Below are 16,635 nucleotides of genomic sequence, written 5' to 3' on the forward strand. Positions count from 1 at the left end.
TTTCTCGTGAAATTTGCAAAACCGTGTATAATTCACGAAACTCAAATTTTGATGCCCGCCTCAATTTTGACACCCTTGTCAATTGTGATGCTCATGTCAATTTTAACGCTGGTGTTAAATTCAATGGGCGTCCGAATAGTGTTGACAAAATTTTCGCTGGCAAATTTTTGCCCGGAGTTTCGTGAATTGATTCACCGTCAATGAAACATGGAAATTCACTGTGAATTTGTGCCTGGCAAACTTGTTCGCCCATCACTATTTAGGAACTCTTGTATAGTTTTTGGACCCGAAAGCTCAAGCACAAAGGCTCAAGCATTCTTAAATCAGACCCTCGTAATCCATACTAGCGTACACCATATTGTGCAGCCTATTTAGCCGGAAGCAGTTGACAGCAAGACAAATCCCAAGTTTTGGTATGAGCAATCACATGCAGCAGATCACTGTATTAAACATCTAACTAAAATTATTAGTGATGGGCGAATTTGTGCCGTTTCGCTTCGTCAAAAAATTCGCGAATTTTGCGCGAAATTCGCTAAACGGCGAAAAATTCGCGAAACGTTGCCAGTGTCTCGTTTTGGATGGCGGCGCCCGTTTTTTGACGCCGGCGCCCATTTTTGACGCCGGCATCAGGTTTTTTCGACACCGGCAAAAATTCTATTTGACGCCGCCGAATTTATTCGGGCAAATTTTCGTGGGCGTTTCGCGAATTTATTCACTGGCGGCATTTCATGCAAATTCGCCACAAATTCGCCCATCACTAAATATTATATTTCATTAACAAGTTACAATTATAAATGAAGAACTACAAGAGAATCCCTCAATACATTGTACTCTACAACATCTCATTGAAAAAAGTAAATACCTTTTATTCTTCGTTTTCTGCAAACATACAATCCCAGCAAAACAAGAAGGAGGCAGAGAGCAGCTGCAATGACAATCGTGATATAATTTGTACTTAAATCCTTGGATTCTGTATTTTGGTGGGAAAGAGAAAAAATGTGATTTTAAATACAGTTCAGTAGTTATAGCTCATTTATGATTTAATGATATTTCTATAGGAAAAGATTACCTCCATGTTATCAAACACAGTGTCAAAGTGCATGGCTGAAAAGGAAAGACTAACTAGGGATTTTCAGTAACTAAGACTGATCCTTGATCTTTGCCTGCAATAACTGCGATTACTTTATACTGATAACCAGCTGCAAGACAATGTATTGGGCTATAGACACATATATATATATATATATATATATATATATATATATATATATATATAACTTCCTGGATAGGATCGCCACCCACTTATACAATCCTTATAAAAATGGTAATTTTTTCAGAGCTCTTTATCTACCTTCAAACAAACAGCCCCCTCCCCCCCTAAGCTCTGTGATCAGCTTACTATTAGATGGCTTCTCAGTGGACTTATAATCATCTACTCACCTGCTCTGCAGAACCAGGAAATGACAGGAAGTGCTAAAGTGAAACTGGTTTCTTAGATGTTTCTTAATTACATTGTTAAACAGTAAGTACGTTCAGCACAAACCCTATTCATTGAGCTCATGTTAAAAAGGTTGTATATCGCCCCTTTAAGTCACTCACCAAAGGGAACAACCAGTGTATTCTCCAAACTGCTGTGAACCACATGGCAGGAGTAAGTGGCGCCCTCCTCTGGTGTTACCTCCACACTGACTCTGATCTGATAGGTGCCATCAGGGTTTGGCAGGATCTCTGCTGATTCCTCTGAGTAAATCTCATCTGTCTCATTCTTTATCCACTTCACTTTCACATCTCGGGGGTAGAACCCATACACCCAGCAGTGCAGTTTTCTGCCCCTGTCTGATTCTGAGCTGGAAACCTTCACTTTAGGGGAAACTGACAAGAAAGGTGAGAGCAGTCATTTTCCAATGAATTTCTGAATGCATTTCTGAAGACATTTCTGAATAAATACACCACTTTCGTTCAAAATGTTTTCTTAAAGGGATACCGTCAAGGGAATTTTTTTTTTTCAAAATGAATCACTTAATAGTGCTGCTCCAGCAGAATTCTGCACTGAAATCCATTTCTCAAAAGAGCAAACAGATTTTTTTATATTCAATTTTGAAATCTGACATGGGGCTAGACATATTGTCAATTTCCCAGCTGCCCCAGGTCATGTGACTTGTGCTCTGATAAACTTCAATCACTCTTTACTGCTGTACTGCAAGTTGGAGTGATATCACCCCCTCCCTTTTTCCCCCCAGCAGCCAAACAAAAGAACAAATGCATGGTAACCAGATAGCAGCTCCCTAACACAAGATAACAGCTGCCTGGTAGATCTAAGAACAACACTCAATAGTAAAAACCCATGTCCCACTGAGACACATTCAGTAACATTGAGAAGGAAAAACAGCAGCCTGCCAGAAAGCATTTCTCTCCTAAAGTGCAGGCACAAGTCACATGACTTGGGGCAGCTGGGAAATTGACAAAATGTCTAGCCCCATGCCAGATTTAAAAATTGAATATAAAAAAATCTGTTTGCTCTTTTGAGAAATGGATTTCAGTGCAGAATTCTGCTGGAACAGCACTATTAACTCATTCATTTTTTTCCCATGACAGTATCCCTTTAAGGTTTGATTGACAGCTCCTGTTGGATACAAAGGTTATTTTAAAGTAATATATTACATCATCTATTTCGTTAATTCAAAATAAATAAAATTACTTTTGAGTAACTGCCAGCCCATCATCAAAAAACAAAAAAATGATTATTTCATGGGAAAAGCTAAAAGTGGGATTTTTGGAGAGTCTTTTAGATCCAGTATGACAAATCATGGATTTAGTACTATATTCAGCTTGATTAGATTTCTGATGAAGGACTTGATTTTTTTCCCACAGCAAATTTATGGTTAGAGATAACCATAAGTAATAAAAATATTATACTCATTTCATTTTGGCGTGAGAATGAGAGAACTTTTTGAATTCTGTATTATATTCAAGATGTACTAGTGAAATTATTGCTCTGTCCAATCTTCAGAATCAATATATTTTTTTGTACTTTTGTATGGCCAATAACAGTTCTTCTACCAGGATTATCGCAACTGCCAGCTAATATTCCACAGGTCTAATTCCTAATCCTTCAACAACCAGCTCGGTGAAGGGACTACGTCTAATGGAAAAGAATATGTCAAAATAATCTTTCAATAAAATGCAGACATTGTTTTTGTTGCAATTGGGAGGTGAGAGCCAATACAGGTATGGGATCCATTATCTGGAAAGCTCCCGAATTATGGGAAGGCCGTCTCTTAACATATTGCTAATGATGTGCAATCGGTAAATATCATACGCATCCAAGGACAAACATTGTTATATGATCTCACCTTTCCTCTCCATGTCGGTTGATATTAAAGGGAGATACAGCTTCATGTGTTGAATACAATCATTCTCCAGGTAGATCTTGTGCATCTTTGCATGATTATAATACTGATTCCACTGCTGGGTCATAGTCAGAGCCTCTTGTGTTACAGGCACATACACCTCATTCTCTTTATCCAAAGCCATAACCTCCCTGCCATTAAATGCAATCTCCTCGTATCCACCAATTGTACCATCCTCATTCAGCTCACAGACAGTCTTCCTCTGATAAACATGGCGGCCTCCATTGCCTGCAAACAAAACATAACATTAAACAGTTGACTGGGATGAGACCCGAACTCTAATGCAGATCTTTTCAGACTGTGCTTTTGTTTTCTTCTTATAGTGGGGCTGGCAGACACGAGGGAGTCATCCAGTTTAGCAAAAACCATGGGAAAGGGTTTGTCGCAACTGGCAGATATATTAGATAGCTTCAAAAAAGGATTGGATTGGGTTTTAACAAGTGAGAAAATACAGGGTTACTGAAATTATCTGTTAACTCAAGTTGACTAGTCCGATTACCATTTTGGAGTCAGGAAGGAATTTTCCCCCCTCTGAGGCAAATTGGAGAGGCTTCAAATGGTTTTTTTTGCCTTCCTCTGGATCAACTGGCAGTTAGGCAGGTTATAAATCGACTTAAAAGGTTGAACTTGGTGGACGTGTGTCTTTTTTCAAGCCAATGTTACTATGTATAAAATATAGGCAGAGGCTACTGTTCCAAAAATACAAGTCAGTTTTGCCTTTCATTGTACTCACCATGCGTTTTGTTTAAATACGCTATTAGGAATTTCATCTTGTGCTTCTGAATAACCTCAAACCCCTGAGCACATTTAGTCTGCATCTCCAGGTGCTCAGTCAGAGAACTCAGTGATGGAGTCAAAAACCTCGCCCGGCGGGTGTTACTGTCGTACCTTCCATACTCCAAGCCATCTAGATACGCAGTGATTGTGCTTTGTGGCACACCCGGGGTTGGGGTGGCTACCAGCGCTATGTGATACTGGAGAGTGTGGCTGCCTACAAGGCAACAAAAACCAAAAAGAGCAGATTATATTTTATAATGGAGACCCAAATTAACATTTGATTAAATTTAGAAATGCAGACAACACTCCCTGCTTTTTCATCATCATTCTTTAATGAAAGCTCCTCTTTTCATTTCTAGATCACATTTGCTTTAGTTAAATGCCCCTGCAGCTACAGTACCAACCCCAGAGAATAAATTCCGAGCTTCTAGGCTATGTATGTAATTCAGGGATAAAGAACATGTGGCATTTCAATTCACAACCTTTTCAAATGATGCCTGCTCCTTATTAAAGGAGAACTAAAGATTAACTAAAGAAGTATCTATAGATGTTGTACATGATGTTTTATCCTTCTGTACCAGCCCAAGGCAACCACAGCCCTTTAGCAGTAAAGATCTGTGTCTCCAAAGATGCCCCAGTAGCTCCCCATCTTCTTTTCTGCTGATTCACTGCACACGCTCTGTGCTGCTGTCACTTACTGAGCTGAGGGACCCACTCACAATATACAGTACACATAGAATAGAAATGTCACAATATAAGGCTGATTAGTAATTAATACACATAATTACTACATGGCAGCACAGAAACCAGTGCAATTAGCATCAGAATTTACAGCAAACCTGTAGCATCAGCTTATATTACAGCCAGGGAAGCTCATTTTCTGCTGGATAATTAGTGACGAGCCCTAAGCTTAGCTTCTCAACAGCCAATCAGAGCCCACTGAGCATGTGAGTGTCACAGACACTTTCCAAGATGGTGACCCCCTGTGACAAGTTTGAAGTCCTGGATCATTGCTGCTATTGACAAGCTGAAACTTTAGCCTCGTGCAATAAGTTCACTATATAAAATATAGTATTTTCTGCCATATTCAATTTTAGGATTTAGTTCAGTTTAGTTTTAGGATTTTAGTGCATGGGAAAGTATAATATACACATATTTGTCAACAACATTATATTATCGTTTTCTTGAAATTTTCTGCAAATCATGTGATTTATAATATATATAATATCATAATATTCAGTAACATGTAACTAGTCAATGCCATAAGAGAGAGAGACATAATAGCACAGGATAGTGTTACTCACCAGAACAATGTGCTGCAGAGACCCCGAGGCTGAACAGCAGCAGCACAATGTGATTCATTATTACATCGTATAAAATAGTCAGCTGAGTCTTCACACCGGCTCTTGCTGATATTGATGACAATTTAATTATTGAAGAGTCAAGTACTTGTCAAAGCTGGGCAGGGCAACATTTTCTATCCAGTAATAAAATAGATAGGACCTTAGCCAGAAGCTTCTTTATAGCAATTGGTGAGGGATATTTATTCTGCTCCAGGCTGTACAGTGCAGAGGCCAATACAAAGCAGTAATGGGAAACCACCGTCACCTTTATGTTGGTACTAAAGGGCAACACCCACACGTGTAAAGTGAATGAGGGACAAGACATCACAATGTGCAGAGCTGCAACGGTTACGTGCTTTGACACAAAGGAAATCGGGATCAAAAAAGAAGTATTGCATAAAGTGCATTTTAGAAAGCCACCCTGTAAAGTGTTCACCAAAACTCTCATATAGCACTGAAAGCACTTTTCTATATTGTCAGTGTTAACCTTTCTCAGATTATTATTATTAACTTAATAAAAAGAATTTTAAAAGAAAAGAAAGAAAAGATTATTATTATTACAACACGGTGGGGGTCGCAAGCAGAGTCAGACTGGGGGGGTCAGGGGCCACCGGGCTGCTACATCAGGGCCCCTTGCACCCCTTAAAGGCTCCCCAGTCTCAAACCCCCCCCTCTCCTGCCCCCATCGCTGGCGTGTACCTACTTATCATCTTTAGGCGATTGGGCAGGCTAGTGGAGGCCAGGAGTGGAAGGGGAGGAGGTCAGGCTTTGTGGAGTGGGTCTGGGCCGGCAGTGCTCATCGGGTTTTTTTCCCCCCGTCCTGCTGGCCCAGTCTAACGCAGGTTGCAAGTGGCCTAGGGATGCTTTGGATTGAAATCCGGTCTGGTTTGATATTGTCCTCAGGGTGGTGAGGAGCCAGTGACCGGGCGTCAATCACGTGCTCAAGCTCCTCAATGTAAAAAATTCCCGTTTTGTCAGGAGCAAAGGTTGGGTAGCTTGGACGCACATTCACTTGGAAGACAAAAACCACGGGTTTATGAAGTAGGATATGCACACACTCGAGTTTATGAACGTTGAATGTTTGGTGGCTAAATAAAAGGGGTGCATTCCCCGACTGCATAAACTCGAGTGTGTGAGGATCCGTTTCTATACGTGTACGTTGCTAGAGGACCCGGCCGGGCCAACGGAAGAACGCACCACCATTGCAGGACTGGTGAACTACAGGTGTGCGGTAGGAAAAATGATTATGGAGTAGGATGGCAGACACCTTTATGATATTGGACTCAATATTTTTCTTTCTGGTCGTCAGGATGACATAGAGAGGGTGCTAGTAGGTGGGTTTTGGTGGGTGGGGTATGAAAACGTGAGCTCCTCCTGGCATTTGTGATTATTTTACATGCCCACTGCATTGGTGGCCGCTATTTGGATATGACACAGTTATAACCGTTCCTTGTTTATGTACAGTATGTTGAGACTTTATTGATAAGATGGTTAGGGTTAAAAGAAATAACAGAAAGCAAGGACTATAAATGATGTTCTAAAGAAAACTGTGGCCAACCTTTACCCACATAACTCTGTGTCCTTGTGTTTTTTTTATCAGCTCTTTACAGCTCTGGGATCAATTAGAGAAGGGAGGGAATTTGTCTCAGCGGGGACTGATGTCAATGTAGTTATTTCCTCTGTAAGTAATATGGCAAGAGCGTTCCTTATATACGTAAGCAAATGATGGTGCCACATTGGATCTGATTTTAAAACAGTATAAACATTAAAGCTTAGTAGTTAAGTGTGAGGCAGTATTGGAGCAATTGCATCACATATTCAGTTTAGGGGCGAGTGATTTGTTGAAGGCATCTCTGATAAATACCAACCTTTCATCTGTGAGTATTACAATGTAAAGTAATGAGACCTGCATCCCTAGTAGAGGTAGTGGTGTTCTTTGCTGATGTTGTAGATAATCGACATAAATTGCCAATGGTTAAAGTAGGCACCCCCTAGTCAGTATTCATCATCCTGGTGGATCCTTGTGGATCGTGGAATGATATATAGGAAAATCCTGGTCAAAGATAAACCCTGAATCAATGTAAATTGTAATGTCTGAATAACTGAGTGGGGTCACCATCCAACGGTATCTAGTTATGATAATCAGCACTACAGCTCCATCCTTATAAGTCTTATTATATTAGGATAGTCTGTTTCTATGGGCTGGTAGTTAAAGCCTGATATATATACAGGTATTGGATACATTATCCGGAACGGAAACCCGTTAACCAGAAAGCCCAAAAATTAGGGCAAGGCCATCTCCCATTGACGCCTCTTTACCCAAATAATCCAAATTTTTAAAAATGATTTCTGTATTAAAAACCGTACCTTGTATTTGATCCAAACTAAGATATAATTAATCCTTATTGGAAGCAAAACCAGCCTAATCGGTTTATTTCATGTTTATATGATTTTCTAGTAGACTTAAGGAAAGACCCATTATTCAGAAAACCCCAGGCCCCAAGCATTCTGGATAACAGGTCCTCCACCTGTATATACATATATATTTTAATTAGGGATGCACTGAAATCCATTATTTATGTATTTGGCCAAATACTTTTTGAAAGATTCGGACGAATGCCGAACAGAATCCGAACCCTAATTTGCATATGCATATGAAACGAGGGGAAAAGAGCATAAATAAAGGGTAAGAAGAGTAAAAAAAAATAGATTTCCTTGTTTGTGTGCCGAAAATTCACATTTTTTGCATTTGGTTTGACCAGGCACTTGGAATCACCCAATCCAAATCCTGCTCAAAAATAAATCCCTATATTATCCACAATGTTGTGCAACTGATATTCAGGCCCGGATTTGCGGCAAGGCCGCATAGGCCCGGGCCTAGGGCGGCAAAAAAATAGGGGCGGCATGCCGCCCAGCCGCACTATGGGGACGCGTGCGTCCCCATTCAATTACAGCAGCTGCGCCGGCGAAAAAACGCCGGCGCGCTGGGAAGGGGAGGTGAGGTGGGCGCTAGGACCGCGCGGCCGCCTGGTCGGACCGCGCGGCCTAGGGGCGCCGCACATTGAAACTAAGCAGACAATTCTGTTTGAAAGAATCACCTATAAGGGGTTAAACAAGTTGGTTTCATGGTTTCGGTTGCAGCCTTATCAGTGCGGCTCTGCAAGTTGGAACAACTTGGGGTCTCTCAGCTCTGGCTGTGAAGATAAGATCCACTGAAGCAGCAGAGAGCAAATATACTTCCTGGTGTGTTTTTCTGGGTTGACCTATAATTCACGTAAATTATAAACTGCTTCCATACTCCAGATTAGAATGACGTATGAACAGTCAGGCTGAATAATAGCTCAGCTGGACTACACACTAGTACAACAACTATGCACTGGGGTTTATTCTTACAGAAGAAAAGTACTTTATTAAGACCATTATCTGTTAGTGTAAGGGCACACCTGGAGATTCTGGGAGATTTAGTCACCCGGCAACTAATCGCCTCTCCTTTGGGGCGACTAATCTCCCGAACTGCTTCCCCATGGCTTACGGCTGCTTCAGTGAAAAAACGCCTGCGCCAATGCACTTGCGGTGCTTAGATTTCCGAAGTCGCCAGAAGTTTCCTCACGAGTAAACTTCGGCGACGTCGTGAAAAGAAGAGGCGATTAGTCGCCAGGTGACTAAATCTCCCCGAATCTCCAGGTGTGCCCTTACCCTTATAGGGCAACTTGTTGAAAAATATATTAGGAGTAGTGATGGGCGAATTAATTCGCCAGGCGCGAATTCACGGCGAATTTGCGCGATTCGCTGCCAGCGAATAAATTCGCGAAACACCTGCGAAAATTCGCGGCAAAAATCCGCAGGCGTTTCGCGAATTTTTCCCCATTTTTTGTGAATTTCGCGCGGAATTCGTGAATTTTTCGGCGAAGCGACACTGCGCAAATTCGCCCATCACTAATTAGGAGTTGGACTTGGTATATGTTTGCTAACTCTGACTTCAGCTACCCAAAACTGCTCCCGACTGCACGGCTCTGCATTATATATACTAGGGATCCACTGAATCCCCTATTTTGGATTCGGCCGAATCCTTTGTGGAAGATTCGGCCGAATACCGAAACAAATCCGAATCCTAATAGGGAGTGGAAAGGAAGAAGTGGAAACAAAATGATTTACTTCTTTGTTTTGTGATGAAAAGTCACTTGAAATCCCAACCTGCCCACAATTTGCATATGCAAATTCGGTTAGACCAGGCACAAGTATTCGGCTAAATACGAATCCTGCTGAAAAAGGCCGAATCCTAGATTCGGTACTTTCTTAATATATACTCTCCTCATATCTACTGCTAGTACTATCCTCATTGAGCTCAAAGGAAAATCTCTTTTGGTAGACATGGAAATCACCATTACCTGTAAAACAAAGAAAAGAATGTGACCCTAATGTCTGTCCTCTTCCTACTGTCCTTTCACCAGAGCAAGGAAAAGCCACAAACACTCGGACCTTGGATGGAACAATTTATTGTACTTTATATTTCCGTGGCTGACATACTTTTTATTAGTACCCAAATTATTTCAATAGATGCAGACCCTTTACAATAACAAGTAGTTTTATTAAATCACACTGATAGATCATTAACCATATCACAATAACTTGGGTATAAATTGTGTACGTAACAAATATCACGTGTTTAATATATATGGAAATTAAACATTCACTGTGAAGATTTTCATTCATCCAGGTCATGGTATATATAGTACAGGTATGGGACCTGTTATCCAGAATGCTCGGGACCTGGGGTTTTCCGGATAAAGGATCTTTCTGTAATTTAGGTCTTCATGCCTTAAGTCTACTAGAAATTCATTTAAACATTAAATAAACCCAATAGGCTGGTTTTGCCTCCAATAAGGATTATTTATATCTTAGTTGGGATCAAGTACAAGCTACTGTTTTATTATTACAGAGAAAAAGGAAATCGTTTTTAAAAATTTGGATTATTTGGATAAAATGGAGTCTATGGGAGAGATCCATTCCGTAATTCTGAGCTTTCTGGATATCGGACTTCCGGATAAGGGATCCTATACCTGTATATGTAAATCTAAAACAACTGGACTTGCTGAGTAATCATTGATAAAGGGCTGGTTATGCCCGAAACGTTGCTTCATTTGCACAAATAAATTTCTTTCACTATACCGGAGTGCTGCTGGAATTTGTATTGACATTGAAGACGTTTCACTACTCATGCGAGCAGGTTGAACTGAAGAAGTCGCTCGGGTGAGTAGTGAAACGTCTTCAATGATTACTCAGCAAGTCCAGTTGTTTTTAGATTTACCTATACTAGATATTCACTGAATTAATATAATGTTCATTGATTAAATCTGCAATTCCAACTTACAAAAAATCATGGCAGGTACTGTTATAAACACAAAGACACAAGTAATAATAGGCTGTCAATCATTTGTCTGTATTAAATTTGACATGGCCTTTGCCTTGGAAGGAAGTGTGATACTGGAGAGCGTGGTTGCCTGTAAGATAAATTATGAAGATAACATAAAACATTACACTTAACTGCGTCACAGTCTGAATAATAGGGAAACAGATTCCATTTATATATATATATATATATATATATATATATATATATATATATATATATATATATATATATTCTGTCGGTTCAGTGAACGCACTCCTTCCGGATTTGTTTCAATCGATGGTGGTGCGTTGGTCAAAGTGTGATACAATTCAGTAAGCAGGACCCGCACTCGTTCAAATTCAGTGAAATAAAAGTGTCTTTATTCACAGGTTCATTTTCCTGTGAACCTGTGAATAAAGACACTTTTATTTCACTGAATTTGAACGAGTGCGGGTCCTGCTTACTGAATTATATATATATATAAATATATAGGTAGCCTATGATTAAGGGATTTCTTTTCCGAAATGTGTAAGGCCATGTGGATCCATCTCCTATTGGAATACATTTTCTATATTCATTTTTATGCGGAGTGCCGCCTATCTCTTTTCTAATATATATATATATATATATATATATATATATATATATATATATGAGTTTCTTTTTCATTAAAAAAAGTAAAAATTTGATTTTATTTTTTTGCCTTTACACGCCCTTTAATAGACAGATTACATCATATAAAGTGGCCAATTATAGAGTATTACCAAAATGGAATATATATCTATATATAATACACAAAAGCCATGAATATCCTGTAAATTATATCCTTATAAATGGTGAGTTCTGATGTCATCAGTTATAAACGGTGAGTAGTGATGTAATTTCTGTCACGACTCACTGAAATTTGTTTATTATAATTAATAAAGTACCCTCTCTTGTAAATTATAAGGATATTATAAGTTACCTCGGAGTTCCATGACCTGTATAAAAACACTCGGCCTTCGGCCTCAGGGGCGCTCCGCCAATGAGGCGAGCTGAGCCGCTCGCATCAGGCGGCAGCGCTAGTCAGGATTCCAGGGGCGGCAAAAAGCCGCTCCTGCACCTTTAAGAGCCGAATTTCCGGTTTTTAAACCGGAAATTCGGCTGCGCTATTGCGAGAGAGCGCAATTGCGCTCTCCGCAATCGTGTTCCTGCCTCCCCTCGCCGACAGGTAAGTCGGTGCGGGGGGCGGCATTGCAGGAGCCGCCTCAGGTGGCTCCTTCCCCAGAAACGGCGCTGTTCGGCCTCGTACTTTTATATGGTCATGAAACTCCTCGGTAACTTATAATATCCTTATAATTTACAAGAGAGGGGACTTTATTCACTATATATATATATCAGTAAATATTGGCCTTTTACATTATTTACTTTGAGCTAAGGGATATAATAAATCTGAAGAAAATCAAGGTTTCTTTTTCCTCTAAAAATTCAAGTTTTTCGCTTTAAAACATAGAACCCCAGAAAATTGAACTTTAATAAATAGTCTTCCAAGTGTATCCAGGTACAACCTACCCTACTGCTTTATTTACAGAGAAATAATTCTATCACTGCAGTAGCTGTCGGACTGTTTTGAGTTGCAGGGCTCCAACTTTATGAAATGTTTCCTATTTTCTTGTAGTATTGATTTGGGGAAGGATTTCTCATACTTATTTGGGATTCATACGTGTGGATGTTCAGTTTGGGTTTATATGGGGCGCATGAAAGGATTCTTTTACAGTAGAACCCCCATTTTATGTTTTTCAGGGGACCAGGAAAACATGATGTAAAATCCGGGAAAATGTAAAGTCAGAACAAAATTTTAATATAAAATCCGGGAAAACATTACTTAAAATCAGGGAAATGCACCCATTGAAATGCATATTAAATTGGTGGGACCACAAATAAAAAATGTAAAATGCGGGAAAACTTAAAATAAGGGTACTTATCTGTATTTAAACACATACAATGACATTTATGGGTCACCAGACTGTTTTTTTTTTGGGGGGTGGGGTAAGGAATAATAAGTAAATCTGCCAAGGAACACAAGCTGAAGGCTACTTCTCAGTAGGAAATCTTGAAGGCACCCGTCTTCCTGACATCAGCTCAGTCCGTGGTCTATCGATAGGCACCACATGTTCAGCTATGTCAGATTATACTCACAATATGTCTTGTTTAAATACCCCATTAGAAATGCAATCTGGTGCTTTTGAATAACCTCCAATTCATGGACAATTTAGTCTTCATTTTCAGGTGCTCAGTCAGTGTGCCCATTGATTTGGTCAAATACTGAACCTGGCGCGTGTCACTGCTGTCCGTTCCATACCTCAAGCTGTTTATGTAGGAATTGATAGAATTGATAGAATACTGAGGCATCCCAGGAGTAGGGCTCGAGATCAATTGTATCTCTTACCTCCCAGCGCATCTCTTTCCCTGGCTTCTGGGGCGCAGGCGCGTGCTTCCGGCAACATCATGTGTTCCGGTCATGTGCAAGTGACGCTGGTGTCGGTTCATTCACGGTCGCCACATACGTCATATCACCAAAGTCATTACGGCATTTTCCAGAGCAAATTTTTGGTGGCAATTCTCCTTTAAAAAGTCATTCCTCAATTTGAACAGTGCCCAAGTTGGCTTCTGTTTACAGATCCTGCTGAAGCGTTATTACTATTTGGAATATCCTGGTTTTTTTTTACTTCTACCTGTTTTCTTGCCGCCTGCCTCAACCTTTTTGCTTGTTTTTTGACTACGCCTTGCCTAATCCTTGCCAGTACCTCTGGCACTATTTCATTGTCGGTTCCGCAGCAGAAAGCCCGGGCCCCAAAAGGGCGTTGGTGAACCCCGGAATCCACAGGGGTTCCCTGTGCATCTGAGTGTACCCGCTGCTTTCAAGGTTCCCAACAGACGAGTACGTAACAGTGGTGGCCTACAAGGCAACAGAAAAACAGGGCATACATATAGAAATACAAGTAAAGTTACATACATAACATACTTACATAATCAGGGTCAGACTGGAGCCTTGGGGCCCACTGAGGCTGCAAAATGAAGGGACCTCCTGTAAGTCTAGGGGGCCCCCTACTCACCTTCAAACTGCTGGCCCAGTCTGACCTTGTACATAATAAATACATACCATCATATTATGTTTGGCAAGAGCTTGTGAAGTTAAGGGGTAGTTGCTAGTGATGGGCGAATTTGCGCCGTTTCGCTTCGCCGAAAAATTTGCGAATTTCGCGCGAAATTCGCGAAACGGCGAAAAATTTGCGAAACGGCGCCGGCGTCTCGTTTTTGACGCCGGCGCCCGTTTTTCCGACGCCGGCGCCCGTTTTCGACGCCAGCGCCCGTTTTTGACGCCGGCGTCCGTTTTTCGAAAAAAAAATTTTTGACGCCGGCGAATTTTTTCGGCGAATTTTCACGGGCGTTTCGCGAATTTATTCGCTGGACGCGAATCGCGCAAATTCGCCGCGAATTCGCGCCTGGCGAATAAATTCGCCCATCACTAGTAGTTGCAAGACAACACATCTCTGGTATTATCCAGTTTACTATTTTATGTTATTGAATCCTTTGCTTTTCCTATTTACATAGTTAAATTGGGTTGAAAAAAGACAAAGTCCATCAAGTTCAACCCCTCCAAATGAAACCCCAGCATCCATACACACACCCCTCCCTACTTTTAATTAAATTCTAGATACCCATCAACATTCTGCAATTTTCTGGTATCTTATTTTACACTGATTATTTAGTTTATGGTAAGGGGTATCTGTATAAGTATAGTGGAGCTGCACAAAGCAAATCGACTATCTCCACGGCTGTTTCATCTCTATCAGAGGAGCCAGTAAATAATTGACAAAAATGTATATTATCTTTAGGGTATCCAGAGGAATTCTGACCAATGCTATCACAGTGCATTCACAGATAATGGTAAGACGGAGGGGAAAAAAGATAGCGCAGGTCATTTAGGGGGAAGCGAAATGGGACAGATTCGATCATCACTAGATCATCACTAGATAGATTTTCTGCAAAGATCGTATTGGCATGCCAGGGGTTAATCTATCCATCATTTATTTCTTCTGTGATTTTAGCAGCTTACCAGGGGTTAACAGAATGCTCATGGTTCCTTTTCTGTAGTTATCATACTGGCATATCTAGGGAATTATGGCTAAAGGCATTGCTGTGTGGCCTAAAGGTTTCAACATGAATAAGTCCCCAAGTTTCACTTTTCCTTTAGACCCCATACTGTGTTTAGATCCCCCATACTGTGTCCATTAGTATAAGATTCATTTTTTCTGCCTGGCAACACTAGCTAAGGCTCAATCAATTTTTTCATTGGACAGAAAATTGTGCCCTGTCACAGCAAAGTACCGGAAACACCAACAGCCCATTTACTGTATGCATTACATTTTAAACTTAGGAAAAAGGTTAAAAAACAAAAAATGGAAAGTAATTGAAAAAATCTGAAAACATCTGAACTGCAAAAAGTGTTTAGAAGCTGAACAACCCATTTAAAAGAAGGAAACATAAACTATAATAACAGTGTAACAGTGAAATATTTTCACTTGGACTAAATAAGATGCAGGAAGGTTTTGGCCTGTAATAAATTCTGGATATTGGAACACCAAGGGGCACATTTACTAAGCTCGAGTGAAGAATTCGAATGATGAAAAATTCGAATTTCAAAGTATTTTTTTGGGTACTTCGACCATCGAATGGGTCAAATTCGATCGAATTGAATGATTAGAACAATTCGAAGTAAAAATCATTCGACCATTCCATAATCGAAGTACCGTCTCTTTAAAAAATACTTCGACTTCATACTTCGCCACTTTAAACCTACCGAGGAACAATACTAGCCTATAGGGACCTTCCCCAGCACTTTTCTAACATTTTTTTGATCGAAGAAAAATCCTTAGATCGATCGCTTAAAATCGTTCGATTCGAAGGATTTTATCGTTTTATCGACCGATTTTTCGATCGATCGAACGATTTGCTCTAAATCCTTCGAATTCGATATTCGAATTCGAAGGATTTAAATTCGAGGGTCGAATTGGGGGGTTTATTAACCCTCGAAATTCGACCCTTGATAAATGTGCCCCCAAATGTTCTTTATTTCTGGTTGAAATAGCTTAGAAGCTTGTCATTTACTCTGAGACTTGAGGTGGCAAAGAGCGTTAAGCCACAAACTGACACCTGGTATCTGGTCTATGAGACAGCACTCTTCATGATGCATTTTCTTCCGACATTCAGATACATGTAGTTTCACATTCAGTTCCATTATCTTCTGCACATGGTCGCAGGCATGTCATCACATATCAACGAATCAGACAAAAGCGCACCATGGAGTTCAGCCCTGAAGGACAAAGCTGATGCCCCTCCTGGCAATGCTCTCTGCACCGAGCACCAGATTTTTCATCCAATGCTGACTGCAGAAAGCAGCATTTCTGAGAGCACAAGTGTTATTTAAATTTATTAGTACAGGTGTAGCAGAATCCAAGTTTCCAGAAGTCACAGATGCCTCCCAACCTCTTCTAAGTAACAAACAATTGGTTAAAGGGGACCTGTCACTCACACATAAAAAGCTGTACAATAAAAGTCTTGTGCAAATTAAACTTGATGATCAAAGTCCTTTTTTATATTAAAACATCCATACCCATACCTCCCAACATTTTGGAAGTAAAAAGAGGGACAAAAAATTTTTTCCCGCATG

General features: G+C 40.4%; 1 protein-coding gene across 1 annotated transcript; it reads right to left on the reverse strand.

Moving 5' to 3' along the window:
- Positions 1 to 842: 842 nt before the first annotated feature.
- LOC108699590 (major histocompatibility complex class I-related gene protein) lies at positions 843 to 5,549 on the reverse strand. Its single transcript, XM_018231671.2, has 5 exons — positions 5,492 to 5,549; positions 4,144 to 4,401; positions 3,354 to 3,638; positions 1,600 to 1,872; positions 843 to 970 (listed from the first exon to the last, which is right to left on the reverse strand). Exons 1-5 carry the CDS (start codon positions 5,547 to 5,549, stop codon positions 843 to 845), a joined length of 1,002 nt encoding a protein of 333 aa, XP_018087160.2.
- Positions 5,550 to 16,635: the final 11,086 nt, after the last annotated feature.

This window comes from Xenopus laevis, chromosome 8L, assembly GCF_017654675.1.
Source record: "Xenopus laevis strain J_2021 chromosome 8L, Xenopus_laevis_v10.1, whole genome shotgun sequence".
NCBI classification, from domain to species: domain Eukaryota; kingdom Metazoa; phylum Chordata; class Amphibia; order Anura; family Pipidae; genus Xenopus; species Xenopus laevis.